At 45.5% G+C, this 15,464-nt stretch overlaps 1 protein-coding gene across 2 annotated transcripts in view; it reads left to right on the top strand.

Moving 5' to 3' along the window:
* The window catches only part of ANAPC4 (anaphase promoting complex subunit 4), a 61,569-nt gene that overhangs the window by 18,112 nt on the left and 27,993 nt on the right, over nt 1-15,464 (top strand). For both annotated transcript variants that reach the window (XM_044281860.1, XM_044281862.1), the window contains exons 9-15: nt 5,532-5,636; nt 6,354-6,437; nt 9,384-9,470; nt 11,808-11,872; nt 13,578-13,620; nt 13,701-13,777; nt 15,222-15,322. In XM_044281860.1, the coding sequence (XP_044137795.1) occupies nt 5,532-5,636; nt 6,354-6,437; nt 9,384-9,470; nt 11,808-11,872; nt 13,578-13,620; nt 13,701-13,777; nt 15,222-15,322 (562 nt within the window). The remainder of the gene's footprint in view (nt 1-5,531; nt 5,637-6,353; nt 6,438-9,383; nt 9,471-11,807; nt 11,873-13,577; nt 13,621-13,700; nt 13,778-15,221; nt 15,323-15,464) is intronic.

Here is a 15,464-nt window from a genome sequence, read left to right on the forward strand (position 1 = left end):
TCTCCGGATGCGGTAGCCGTTCCTCCTGTCCGGCTTTATGGTGTTCCATGTGGCATTTTCTCTCCTTACAGGACGAGATATTGAGGCCTCCTCCTATTGCCGTGGCCATTGCACCTACCTCATCATAGTGTGCACCAAACGGCCATCTTACTCCCTTCATGGGTAGAGTCCCTGAACCGTCTCCGATGCTGCAGCCGTTCAACCTGTCTGGCTTCTAGGGTGTGCTATGCGGCCCTGTTTCTGTTGCCATTGCACCTACCTGATTGTGGTGTGCACCTGTCTTGTTCTTTGTGGTACCGTGCGGCCCTACTGGGTTCCATTGTTAACGCGGTTGCTGTTGCACCTCTCTGGGTCTAGGGTGCACCATGCGGCCACATTGCTTCGATCTTAAATGTAGTTCCTCTAACACAGCCATATTTCTACTTTACAGGTTGTGTACCTGTACCCTCCGTATGCTGTCTCATTCCCAGATGCTGTGGCTATGTTTCCACTCTCCTTAGTTGGCAACATGCAGCCACTTTCCCCATATTTTAGGCGTGTGTTTGTAGTACCCCAAGCGCTGGGCCCTGTGGTGCGGTCTGTAGCTCAGACAGTTTCTGTATCACTGGGTGTTTTCTGCCCACGGGTTCTAATCTGTGCTGCGGATGTTGGTTCCATCCATTTGGTTCTTCCATACATCTGCCACTCCTTTACTGTCGCGCTCATTGGTCTCCTTCTACCTCTCAAGGCACTGTCTGCACCAGGCCCCCTTCGTTCAGCGTGTGCATGGTTTCCATGTCTGGCAGGTGTGGGCCAGCCCAACCCCCACCTTGTCGGTCTACTGCTACTTCTGGTAGCTCCAGTATATGACTGATCTGTCTGATCCGGCGGGTGGTCCTCATTCAACCACGCTCCCTACTCCGTGGCCAGGTGGTTGTTGGCCTTCGTGCTGTAGTTGCTCTTGCCTTCTCTTTACGGTACTACGGTATGCTGTGCTCCGCGTTACCCCATGTTATAGGGGAGTACTCGCGTTGTTTCCTAATTGCTGAGCGGCCCATTCCTGGTGAAGTACAAGGATCTCCACTGGATCTTCTACCTTGTTTGGACACGTAGCTGGTGGCATCGGCCGCGGCTGCGGTTTTCTGTCATCGCTGGATGTCCGCCACACGGAATCCTTCTGGGTCCACGGCTTTTATCATTGCTGGACGTCCTCCCTGATGGGTCAAGGACAGGACCTCTGAGCGCCACACACACCTGTCTGAATTTTCAGCTGCTTGCTCTGGTATCGGACAGGGCCCCGTAGTTCCTTTTGGGTCCAGGTGTTTTCGGTATTCCCTTGTATTTTCTGCTTAGTTGTGCTACATGGCGGAGGGGCAGTCCTCTTGGACCTTGCCGTCGTCTGCACCTGTCTGGTGCTTTCTCCCCCCTGGAAGTTTTCTGTATGCCGGTCGCAGCTGGTTTCTACATTTCTATGTAGGCTACCCCGGTTTTTTCATGGCGACTTCTGCATTCCTTATGCATATGGATGTCTGTCGTTTTGTGGTACATCCCGAGCTGCTGTACTTGCCCTCTCTGGGACAATGTTTAAGGTTTGCTGGTCAATATTCTTGGTACGGCTAGTTGTCCATGGCCTATGCCCCTTCCCCTATGGTGGTTTCTTTTCGCCTTTCCTGGATATTCTGGCTTGCGTTGTCTTCTGGTGGTTCAGCTTCTGGTTCCTTGTGAGCCCATACTGGGTACTCCTTTCTGGAGTCCCTGTCCCTGTTCATTTGAGGTCCTCTTGGGATTTGTGTCTCTTTTTCCAGCCTCCCACGTCAAGTACCTGGTATTGAGTGGTTTAGTGCTGCGGTTTGCAGTTCCACCGTATGGTCTCCTTCGGGAGGGACCTCCTCCTGTTGTAGGACCTTTCCTCTTTAGGTTTTTTGGAGTGCTCTCCTTCTACTCCCATGTCTCTCAGTCCAGTGTGTCCTGCCGAGGTTGCCTGGCCTGTATCTGGCTTCTTTTTTCCATGCTACTTCACATGCCCAGTGTTTCCTCTGGTCTTAGCGCTTCACGGTGATATCTTGTTTTCGGAGGCTTGCGCCTCGTCTCCTGTTTTTGGGGACGCAGGAGCTATCGTTCTTTTCCTGGTTTTTTACCTACAACCCCCTCCTTCTCCAGGGTTGGCGGTTTCCTCTAGCAGCCTTGGGTTTTCACCTTTACATGGGGCGCTTAGCTTCTTTCCTGGCCTTGCGGTGAGGGGAGTCCCCTCCCTTCACATGTGAGCCTTGCTATGGCTCCCCCACTCGTTTGGTTTTCAGTGCTTCCCTGTTTCTTTTCTCCCCTGGCCTTTCAGGGGATGGCCACAGGTTTTTTTGGGTCTGGAACAATGTAGAGCGTTGGGTAGTTTCACCACGCGGTGCTGTCCTAATTTTTTCTCCAGCCCTTGGCTGCGCTCTGTTTCCTTTTGCCACCTTCTTGCATTTGGGATTTTCTTCCAGTCATTTGTCCTGGGGTGCTGGCAGTCTTCCCTGCTTCTTCTGAGGTTTCTTCCTTGTTATGGAACCTCTTGCCCATCTCGTGTTTTTTCCCGTTGGGTCACATGGTTCTCCTGCACCTGTATGCCCAACCGGTGGCGCGTCTCTTCTTTTCCCTCCCTCAGGGACTGCTTTGGGACGTCCCATGGTGCTGTGTCCCCCAATGCCATGCACGAGAAAATTGGATTTTTTGTACTCACCGTAAAATCCTTTTCTCGTAGTAGGCATTGGGGGACACAGATCCCTCCCTATGTTTTTTCTTCCGCTTCTCCGGGCTGGTCTCTTGATCTTTCCCGGTACGGGAGTTGTTGGTTCCTTGCTTTTCTTCTCTCTCCTACTGCTTTTGGTACAAACTGAATAGCCTCGTGCCTGTGGAGAGGGTATAGCCCACCTGGGAGGAGCCAACACTTTTTGTGTCTAGTGCCTCCTAGTGGTAGTTGGACATATACCCATGGTGCTGTGTCCCCCAATGCCTACTACGAGAAAAGGATTTTACGGTGAGTACAAAAAATCCAATTTTCTCTCTGATAAAACATATTACATAGTTTCCTATGGTCGCATGTATTATTGGTTCATGCAAAGTTGTGTGAAAAGTTAGTGGCCATTTAAAGGGTACCTAAACTTTGCTGAAACCACAAAAGTGCAGCAGCGCTTATCAGACTTTTCCAGCGTGTGGATCCTAAATACTTTCTGTGGATCCATATTCCGCCTGCTGGAAAAGCCAAGTAGAGACGATTCTTCATAGTATCAGCAAAGCATTAGGTCCCATTACATATTTTTCTTTGAGCCTAAACAGGAGTGTATACAAAAGAGGGGAGAAGTGTCAGTCTTTTCTTTATAGGTAACCTTCCTTGTTGATCCACTTCTGACTTTGGTTTAAAACTGCAAAAAAATTATTGTTGCATGGATTTGCCATAGATTTCCGTCTTTGTGTTGCAAAGGCTGAAATTTGCAACAGAAGTGGAGCAGGCTACAGATATAAAATCCACACCGCATGTCAGATTATGTGCGGGTGTCATTGTGGAAACTTTGCTGCTAATGTAAATGCCATGGATTTACCACACAAGTGGCCGTACCCTGTAGGTTCTCCACTTATATTGTGACATGCTCCGTCACGTGCCAGATTACACAGGTATTCTTTCCTAGAAGCATTGATAATGGAGGCCCCATACGATAGCACATGAAGCAGCTATGGCTGTGCAATATGGACATATAAGGACTCACTCCTCAGCCGTACATGGTCCATGCCATGTCCACGGACCCTGACATAAATTCTTGGAGTGTTTTAGGAAACTGAAGCACCCATTGGAGAAGAACATGTCGATATGAGAACATGCATACTCCATACAGGTGTTGGGAGGATTTCTGCTGAGAATTCTTAAAGGGGTTCTCCGAGATTCTGACATCAATCACGTATCCTCAGGATACATAATCAATATAAAATTAGAGGGGGTCCAACACCCAGAAATCCCATTAATCAGCTGTTTGAAGATGCCTGGAGCGCCACAATCTCTTTCTAGGCTAGTATTGTCACCTTCATTGGTCATATGACCTAGGTGCATCTCATTCCTATTCTAGTGAATGGGGCTGAGCTGCAATACCAAACACAACCACTATACAATGGATGGCGCGGTGCTTGGTAAGCTGTGAGGAGAGGACTATTTCTTAACCCTTGGCTACCGGAGGTTTTTGCGTTTTCATTTTTCTTCCCTATTTTCTGTGAGCCATAACTTTTTTATATTTCCGGTCACATAGCTGTATGAGGGCTTATTTTTTGCGGGACAAGTTGTACTTTGTAATGCCACCATTAATTATGGCATTAAATGTAGTGGGAATTGGAAAAAAACGCAATACCTCCACCGTTTTATGGGTTTTGTTCCCACGGCGTTTCGTTTACGGCAAAACTGACCCATGCCCTTCATTCTCTGGTTCAGTACAATTACAACGATACCCCATATGTATAGGTGTTTATTTTTTTACATCACCATATTCTGACCCCCATAACTTTTTTATACTTATGTCTACTGAGCTGTTTAGGGGCTAATTTTTTGCGAAACAATCTGTACTTTTTATTGATACCAATTTGGAGTGTGCGTGACTTTTTGATCACATTTAATTGCATATTTTTTTGTAAGAGTAGCAATGAAAAAATGGCAAATCGCCACCTCATTCGCCATATTGGAATTATTTTTCCCTGTTTTAATTATATGGGCGTTTTCAGTCGCAGTGATACCCATGATGTTTATATTTATTGTTATTTAGGTATTTATTTTTTAATTATACAGAAAGGGGGGTGATTAAAACTTATATATATATATATATATATATATATATATATATATATATATATACTAGGAAAAATGAGCGGCACTCCAAGAATAAAAGTAGTGAACCCTTTATTCACACCAGTGGTGCAACGTTTCGGCTCTAATCGCGAGCCTTTCCTTCTATATATATATATATTTTTTTTTTTTTAATTGCAAATTTTTGTGATCATTTTGTGGCTCATATGAGCTTATTAATTATGTTTTTTAATTTTGTTCCTTCAGGGATTTTATATTTGCCATTAAAAGTCATTTATGCTCAATTCTTATCCTGACCTGCCATCTGTTATTGCACATTTAGATGCCGTGACCTCACTTGGTCACGGCATCTAAAGCATTTAATTACCGCGATCGGCATGCTTGCCGGTCACGGTAATAAATCGCAGGTCTCTGCTGTATGAAACAGCAGAGATCTGCCGGCCATGATGCCCGCTGCACATGCAAGCAGGCGCCATGTTTGCACATCGCTCCAGCGCCATACATGTAGGGTTTTCCAAGATTTTTTTATATTGATGACCGATCCTCAGGATAGGTCATCCGTATCAGATCGGCGGGGGGTCCAACCTCTTTATGTGAACAGTTTTGACTACTCTGCCTCCTTGCTACGTTCTCTCAGTGCAGAACATGAAATGGCGCCTTCTTCTCTGCATATTGTTCATGGAGGGATTTAACATTCATGTCCCAATTATGTTTCTCTCATTTTGACTTTCAGGTGTTTGGGTCTTGTCTTGGATTGTGCCTGTCCAGCGACTTAAAATCTCTTTCTGTAATTACTGAGCTGAAAACAAGCACCACTCCTGTGGTCACCTACTTCCAGGTGAGTGGTCGTGTCCTTTACAGGAAGGACAGCTTGCTTTTTATACTGCTTCCTGGCTCACTAAAACATCCATTGGGGCACGTTTATTAAGACTGGAGTTTTGGACGCCGGTCTTAATAAAGGCGCTGGCGGTGGTTCCGCCGAAGTTATGAAGAGGTGCAGGCCTCTTAATAACTTTGAGGCATCCAACGCTAATTCTAAATGTAGGACATCTTCCAATCTGTCTTACATTTAGACCATTTTCTACTCCTAAAACAGGCTTAGAAAGTGATGAATGAGCCTGCCCACACGATGCCCACAATTTTAGACCTGGCGTGAGCGGGGAGAAGTCACAGATAGCGGCGCAACTAACCTTTGCACCGCCATCTGCGCCTGAAATATAGCTAATTTAGGGCTCTTTCACACTTGCGGCAGGACAGATCCGGCAGGCTGGTCTCCCTGGCTGATCCGTCCTTCCGCTGTTTCGCAGGACCGCCGCTCCGTCCCCATTGACTATAATGGGGACAGGGGCTGCGCTCCGGCGCAGCACGGCGAAAGCCGGCGGACTAAAAAGTCTGACATGCTTTCGCCCTGGGGACGGAGCGGCGGCTCGGCGAAACAGCGGAAGGACGGATCCGACGGGGAGACCAGCCTGCCGGATCCGTCCTGCCACAAGTGTGAAAGAGCCCTTAGGAGAATTTCAGAATAGTAAATGACCCCCTTTTGTTTCCTTCACAGCTGGATACCAGTTTACTGTCTGAATATTTACCAGAGGTCACCCGAATGGCGAGAAAGTTTACCCACATTTCGACTCTTCTTCAGGTAGGTTTTTCTAAGTAGCCTGCTTGAACCCTGGCATTGTGTCATTATTACAGTGTAGCTCCACCTTTGCTGATGTGTTCACGCTGTTTTAATGTGTTTAATGTCTTCTATATCCTCCTTCTCCTCTCGCTTTCTAAAACTTAACATGGATAAAACTGAATTTATCATCTTTCACCCATCTTGCTCAACTCCCCATCCCCCAACGATCAATGAGTGCACACTCTTCCCCGTCAACCTGCCTTGGAGTGACCTTGGATTCTGCCCTTTCCTTTAAACCTCACATCCAAACCCTTTCCACCACCTGCCGCCTCAAACTCAAAAACATCTCCCGCATCTGCGCTTTCCTCAACCAAGGGTCTGCAAAAATTGCTTGTACATGCCCTCATCATCTCCCGCCTAGACTACTATAACATCCTCCTCTGTAGCCTTCCATCTAGCACTCTTGCACACCTCCAATCTATCCTCAACTCTGTTTCCCGAATAATCCACCTCTCACCTCTGCCAATCCCTTCACTGGTTTCCCTTTTTTCCAGCAAATTCAGTTCAAAATTCTAACAAATACATACAAGGCCGCCCACAACCTGTTCCCTCCCTACATCTCTGAGCTACTTTCCCAATACATCCCCACACGCACTCTCTGATCCTCACAAGACCTCCTTCTCTCCTCTTATCGCCTCTTCCCACAATCGCCTCCAAGATTTCTCCCGTGCATCCCCCATTCTCTGGAACTCGCTACCCCAACATATCAGACTCTCACCTACAGTGGAATCCTTCAAAAGAAACCTGAAAACCACCTCTTCAGACAAGCCTACAACCAGTGACCCTGCTGCCTCTATACCGCCATGACCAGCTTCACCCGCACCTACTGTGTCCTTCTCCTATACCATGTATACCCTGTAACTTGTCTTGTTCATGATTAGTGCAATTGTCTGTATTATGTATGTGCACCCCTTATCATATGTACAGCACCATGGCATGAAGGGTGCTTTAATAATAAATAATAATCATAAATGCCATTTGCTGAATGAAAGGGGCAGAAGATCTCATTTGGGAATTGTGCCCTTTTGTTTCTGACCAGCTTTATTCGGCCATCCTCAGAGAGACCTACAGATCCATAGAAAGTCAATAGATCGTCTAATCTAAAACGTGCAATCCGAAAAGAAGGCCACAGTGCTTAGATAGAGGCTTCGGCGCTTTCTTTTTTGCAACCATCCAGACCTCAGTGACCAGAACCTCTGATAACCCACTATGACATGTCAGAGGTTTTATAAAATGATAGGCACCCTTTGAAGGTCTGTACCCTTCTTGAATTTTGGATCCAGTTCTCGTTTGTGGCAAGAAAATGTTAAAGAGGACCTTTCACTAGTTTAAGTGATGTCCGCCTAACACCATAGTATGGCGCAGTATAATGGATTTTTCCAGCAGTCCCTTAAATTTACAATATGAATTGGTTCCGGGACAACCATTGTATGTTGAAACATTTGTAACTTGAGTCCATAACTCTATGGAAAACTTGTAATTGGTCCCAAAGCCTCAAAAATGTAATTCCAAGATAAGAGAAAATGAAGATGTAAGAAAAGTAAGCAGATACCTATGATACATAAAGCAAGTCCTACATAGAACAGTCCGGAATAGTTGCTGGAAGTTACTCTCAATGAAGTCACAATCTTCTTCAGGATCTCTTGTAGTTCACAGTGTACCATGTCCTCACCCGGTGTCCAAAGGAGCAGTTCACCCTGGCACAGACAGAGGGCAGGACAGACCAGTTCAGCGCATTTTTTCATTTGAAGCTGTATTTTTTGCTGCTTCTTTTTTTAACCAATGGATGTTCAGTTTAATACAAAGCTGCTTTCCATTGAAATTAATGTGAGGCTGTTTTGAGGCAAAAAACGCTCCTAAATCAGCGCCAAAAAACTGTGTGTGAACTGACCCTAATGCTGCACTGTACTGAGAAGCTACTAGACAGCCAATACAGGTGTTTTACCAGGGAATTGCCCACTACAAGTGAATGGAAGCGTACCGCACTTTCCCCGCTCCGTTCTCGGTGTAGTTGCGGGACCTGCACTTATCAGACAATAGGGCCATATCCTAGCGATATGCCCCCATTGTCTGTGATGGGAATAACCCTTTAAGTTCAGTTTCAAGATACCATGGCCCAGAAAAGAGCATTGTATGCTGAAAATATCGTGTCCCGACGCCATTGTATCTTCAGGGAGTACTGTACATCTCTAAAGGCCCTTTCCTCGGACTGAGAATCCAACAGATAACAAACGCTCGTTGGCGATTATCTGGCAGTACAAAAGGTGCCACCGATTACCCGATGAACGAGCAGAACACTCATTCATTGGGTTAATCGCATCAGTCATGTGGTCACAAAAATCATTGTCTGCGGGCAGCAGATTGTGCTGTGTAAGCAGCCTCTGCGGGCAGCAGATTGTGCTGTGTAAGCAGCCTCTGCGGGCAGCAGATTGTGCTGTGTAAGCAGCCTCTGCGGCCAACGAACAATCCGTCTGTATGGGAATGAGCAATTACGTTAGCGATCGCTCCTCCCTATACTGTGGAGGAGATCACGGCAGACTATTGCCGGGAAGGAACGCTTTCTTCCTGAGAATCGCTTTCAAAATTGGCCCGTGTAAACAAGCAATGCTTCTAGAGGGAGAATAGATCCGGTGGAACATGGCACGTTTCTTTCCATATGAAACCAAGAAAATAACTTCCCCGTACAGATTTACAGAAGTGGGCGCTGTTATCACCGCTCTCTACAACTCGGAAGGTTATATGTTTATGAATATGAGCCCTAAAGCAAGGGTCAGACGGGTTGCAAGCTGAAACAAGTGCTGAGAAGGTTTTTAAAAAAAAATATATATATATATATATTTTTTTTATTTTTTTATTTCCATTTCCACATTTTTCCAATAACAATTATATTCTTTTCATTGTGTGCAGTATATAAAGTTATCGCTGACCTGTATGTGTGAAGCTTGGGAAGAAATTCTAATGCAAATGGATACTCAGTTAACAAAGTTCGTACAGGTTAGTACATCCAAGTGGGTGTTTTATGTAGGGATCACTAGTTAATAAATAAATCATTGAGCAAAATCTGCCGTCAGATTCTTGCTATTTCTTTTATGATGAAGAGCATGTCTTCGATAACGATGTCTGCTCTCCTGACATGAAGTAACACTTCCAGAGCATCTTTTCTTAGAACCGTCATGTCTTTTTACTGGTATTCCTCCTGAATGTTTGTTAATAAGTTGACAGCTGGGTGTTACCATTCCCCTATGTTAAAGGGGTGTGTCCTCCACGGCGTGATACTATCTGTACTGATTGGATGGTGTGTGGATCTGCAGAGACACACCCTCAACTGGTAAAACCCGAGTGTCCATGTATTCATAAACTTCTAAGAAGCAGCATAGGTTTGTAAGGAAAGATGCTCTATATTATGAGGAATGCAACCAAGGGCGGACTGGGAGCTTAAAGGGGTTCTGCAGTTTTTTTAAACTGATGATCTATCCTCTGGATAGATCATCGGCATCTGATCGGCGGGGGTCCCACACCCGGGACCCCCGCTGATCAGCTGATTGAGAAGGCAGCGGCGCTGGCAGTAGCGCCGCGGCCTTCTCGCTGTTTACCGCAAGCCCAGTGACGTCATGACTAGTATCAACTGGTCTGGGCGGGGCTAAGCTCCATTCAAATGAACAGAGCTTAGCCCCGCCCAGGCCATTGATGCTAGTCGTGATGTCAATGGGCCTGCGGTAAACAGTGAGAAGGCCGCGGCGCTACTGCCTTCTCAAACAGCTGATCGACGGGGGTCCTGCGTGTCGGGCCCGGCGCCGACCAGATGCTGATGATCTATCCAGGGGATAAATCATCAGTTTAACAAAACTGCAGAACCCCTTTAATGTGTCCCTATTTTGTAGTTAGGCCCTGATTGACAGATGGTCAGCAATACCATATTGCGACACATTATACCACCCCAGCAGAGCCAAATATCACAGTGCATCACAAAATACTGCCCCAGCAGCACTAAATACCCCCCTCTGTGGTGGCCAGTGCCAGCTGCCATGTTTTGTCCTCCTACCGCAGTTACCTCAGGCTGGCAATACAGCTGAAGTCAGGAGTTTGGAGGAGAGTGTCAGATCATTACTTATCATGGCTGGCAGCCACTGGGCATCAGCTCACTGGGAAACTTCCCTGTAGGGTCTATGGCCAGTCCGCCCCTGAATACTACTACTCACTAAAACAGACATCAGGAGAGGAGAAAGATCCTCTGTAACTACACCCACCCCTTATTGCAAGTACATCTAACACAGGGATGGCTTTCTCTTATGAAACATCTGCTTAAGATAGTATATATGATATATCATATATATTATTAATTTTTTTTTTGGGGGGGGGGGGGGGGATTGTTGTATACTTTGGTTGTTACTTTAAATTTGTGGCCCAGGTCATATCAAAACAGGACCAAGAGTTTTCCAAGATTTCATTACTGATGATCTCTCCTCTAGATAGGTCATGAGTATCTGATCGGTGGGGGTCCGACACCGAGGACCTCCGGCGATCAGCTGTTTGCAAAGGCAGCGGTGCTCCTGTAAGAGCCATGGCCTTCTCGCAGCTTTTCCTAGGCCACTGACGTCACATTCAGGATAGGTTATCAGTTTAAAAATCTCGGAAAACCCTTTTAAATTTTTAAAGGGAAAAGAAATTGCATATTTTCTTGGAGGACAGAAAGCTATGACTGGTAATAATTTGTGTGGGTTTGATATATATTGAGTGATATGGATGCATTATAGGTCTTCATGACCTCCAGGTAAAATGCACTTATGTCACAGAGGATTGGTCCCTGGCGGTCGGACATGATTGGAGAGGAGTTGGAAATTTTATTTATTTCACAGGCTTGTTATTGATATTTACTTTTTGTCATTTTTATTTCTTTTTCCTGTGTCTGGAGGAAGTTTCCCGACATGAGCCGGTGTTATCCAGCTTTGCAGATCGTATTTAATAGTCACCTAATGGCGTCTGTTCCTTAGATGGCTATTAGCAGTGGACGGCATACAGATCATGTCCTCTCCCCATGTTTCAGTTAGAAGCCTCTGATGTTATCACACTTTTTCATGGCAATGGTCCGCATGTAGAAAGGAAGCCTCGCGCATTAGCACATCGCTAATGTCAGCTAGCTTAATGGGGTTAAATCTGGTGACAGAATCCCTTTAAATGAATTGCTAAATTGTAGAGCGTACAAAAAATAAATCTATATTACGTCTTTCTTAAGAATGATTTACCGCACATATGCTGTGAAACATATAGGATTCTGAGGTTTATTAATAAGCCAATCACATGATCCTTTACTTCATATTTTTATACTTTCAGGAAAAAAATACGACGAGTTCTGTTCAGGATGAATTTATGGATCTCCTGCTTTGGGGTAAAGCAAGGTAATCAGATTTTATAGCTCAGTGATGCAGAAAGGAGGGTATCTTTCAAAAATGTGTTGGTTTAATCAACAATAGTGTTGTCTTGTGCTTTGAAATAACATTGACACTAACAAATGTTCCCCCATATGCCGGGCCCCTCGCACTGAATCTACTCACCTGGCATCCGCGTCGCTCCTGGTCCCCGCACTGCCGCAGCTGCTTTTCCCCAGGCGGGGATGAAAACATCCAGGGGGGGGGGGATCTCAATAGCAGAATTGAAAATGCTAATGTGAAAGTAGCCTAAGTAGATTCAGTTTGAGGGGCCCAGCATATGAGGGGAGCATTTGTTAGTCTCGGATAACCCCTTTTAAAATAAGTGTGTACCCTGGAGATTTACAGAGCAGTTGTGGTCTACTGTACCGCCACTCTGGGTCCCCAATGTCATATGAAGCATTCTGTATGAATAGGATAGCAGAAAAATGATGCAGCGGTCAATTGTGCGTGCTGCTGCTCCATTCAAAGGCTATAGGACTGATGCAGGTAGCTTCACAGAATATTCAGCTGTTTTTGTCAGTCCAATCAACTTCGAATGAAGCGGCAACGCACAAAGTGCTTCCCACTGGGGGGGCGCACAGAGAGACAGAACGGGGACATTGAGACTCCAATTCACATGTTTGGTGGGGTCCCTAGCAATCAGATGACTAACATGCTAAGAACTGGCAGAGATTAAAAGGGTTTTCCAAGATTTTTGGATAGGTCTTCAGTATTGAGAAACTGCATTCCTCAACATTGAAATGGCAACACCAAGAAGGACAAGCCGTAAGGTTATGCAAATCAAGAAAGTAGCAGCTGTCGCATTGATCTGCAGATGCTAAAATTTTCCAGCACCTAGCTCCAATCTGTGGCATGTGAAAGGGGAGTAAACGCTAGATTGAAAGAAAAGTTTTTTAACCACATGAAACCTCAAAAATTGGATCAAGTTGTGTTTGATGATTGTACAATGCTTCCTGTTCATTGACATGCCAGTTATCACCAGAATCCTTGAACTGAGAGACCTTGGGTTATCACTCCAGCAGATCACTACACACCTAGGCCGAGATGTCGGCACTGTTCCAGTGAACAATAATGAGCTGGAATGACAGCAAGAAGTGCACAGAGGCAAATCTCTGCACAGGCGGATCATCTGATTATAAGAATGGTGCGTAATGATCCATTCTGTACTACAAATTGCACATCACGTCCCAAGGCTGGGGCAGCGAACAGTGTCCACACAAACCATCAGAGGGTGTTTGTACGACATTGGGCTACGAGCCAGACATCCAGCTACAGATCTTCCATTGATCCCACACCATCGATCTCAAAGGCTATCATGGTGCACAGCAAGACGGCAGTGGAGGCTGGAATGGAGGTCCGTCCTCTTCAGCTATGAATCCTGCTTTTGTCTCGGATGCAGTGATAGCTGGAGATTGGGATGGAGACCACATGAGCAACGCCTTGAAGAGGCCTTCACAAAGAAACGTCACACCGGTCCTACTCCCTGAATTATTTGCATATCATTAACATGTCTATCCATCCTATGATTTTTGCTTCTTGGTGTTGCAATTTCAATGTTGAGGAGTGTTTTATTCTTGGATAAATTAACCAGATGGTGACTATCACACCCATTCAATGCTTTCACAGTCTGATAATTGCACTTGTATTTTTGTATATTTTTTTTTGCCTTTAGTCCCGAGCTCCAAGAATTACTGATGAATCAGCTCACAGTTAAAGTGAGTTCTCATTTATCTCTTCTCAATCGGATTTCTAAAGGGGTAAACATGAGGCGCAAACTAATAGAATTTCATTTCAGGGCTTGAAGAAGCTTGGACAAGCTGTAGAATCTTCGTACTCCACTATTCAGAAACTAGTCATCAGTCATTTACAAAGGTAAGTTCCACTGATGTACATCGCACTGTTAAACCCGGCATAATGCCTTGTAGGACTAGCTCAGCTGAATGAAATGATACCTTTTACTTAAGGGCCCTTTATACGGGCCGACAATTGAACAGATTATCGCTAACGAGCATTACTAGTAACGCTCGTTACTGATGATCTTGCAGTGTAAAGGCACCGCCGATTACCTGATGAACGAGCAAGAAGCTTGTTCATCGGGTAATTGGATCTTTTGTGCAGCACAAAAGATCATTGTTTCCGAGTGGCAGATCTGACTGTGTAAACACGATCTGCTGCCAGGAGACAACGAGACAGTATGGGGAAGAACGACGGCATTAGCGACTCCTCCTCCCCATACTGTGGACTTCTCCGCTAGCGATCTGCCGTCCCTTGTAAAGGAACCTTTTGTGATCCGTTGCCTCATTCTGGAGAAAAAGTACTTTTAATCCATATGCAAATTAGTTAAGTGCACCAAGGGCGGGCCCAAGTCACTCTGTGCACCCTTTCTCCTCTTGCTTCCTCTGCCAGCCCCTCCCACTTTTTCTTGATTGACAGGGCCAGGCAAGATGATTGTGCAATAATATGGCCGTGTCCTTCAAGAAGAAGAGTGGAGTGTTGGCAGAGGAAGCAGGAGGAGCAAGGGTGCACAATGATTTGGGCCCACCCTCAGTGCACTTAACTGCTCATTTGCATATGGATTCAAAGTACTTTTTCTCCAGAATCAAGCAACGGATCACAAAGTGAAGGGTATCATTGCATTAAGATGAGCTAGCCCGACAAAGCATTTTGCCTGGTGTGTGGTACGGCTTTCAGATGCAGTTTTGAATCTGAAACCAGGCATGGATCGTAAAAGAAAGTAAAGAGTGTGTGAAAGGGCAGATTCAGCTTATCCTCTTTTTGAGTTCACACCTGGTTTTAACATCAAAACTGCATCTGAAAACTTGATCAAAGCCTGTCCATGTATTTTTTTACACAAACGATCGTATGGATGGCCAACCGCAGACTTCTGTCTGCTAAAAGTGGGGTCTGTCAAGATTAGGGATGAGCAAACCTGCGTTCTCAAGTTTGACGTACAAGGCTCGGGTTATCTAAGAATTCTGTCATGGATTCCGCTACCACGGACCATAACGCAATTCTTAGATCACCTGAACCCGAACATGTACGTCATACTTGAAAACACAAGTTCACTCATCCCTAGTCAAGATGTAAAATTGCAGCTCCAAGTTAAAGTGTATGGCATGATTGACCAAGTTTGCCATTTTGCACAAGCGTCGAGGAGTCAGTGACTCCCTGATCAACCAGTCCAGCCTGTAATGTTGCTGGGGGAATCCTTTATATGAACGATCTTACAGACGATTGATCAACTGCATGGCGACCGATCAAAATCCTTTGTATGTTGGCTAAGTGATTCCATAACATGTGTCCTCTGTTCTTGCAGTGGTTCAGAGGCATTGCTGTACCACCTCAGTGAGCTGAAAGGGATGGCCTTATGGAAGCAGAAGTACGAGCCTCTTGGGCTGGATGCAAAAGCTATTGAAGGTGCATTTATGAGCGGATGAACTTAGTCTCACATACTGTACATGGTCCCTAAGTGCACGGTAGAACGGTTTTTATGCGTAAAGGCCATTGTGTCTAATACATTATACAGCGTGGAAGGGAGGATTGGAGTGGAAAATTGGCA

Source organism: Bufo gargarizans, chromosome 2, assembly GCF_014858855.1.
Source record: "Bufo gargarizans isolate SCDJY-AF-19 chromosome 2, ASM1485885v1, whole genome shotgun sequence".
Lineage (NCBI taxonomy): Eukaryota > Metazoa > Chordata > Amphibia > Anura > Bufonidae > Bufo > Bufo gargarizans.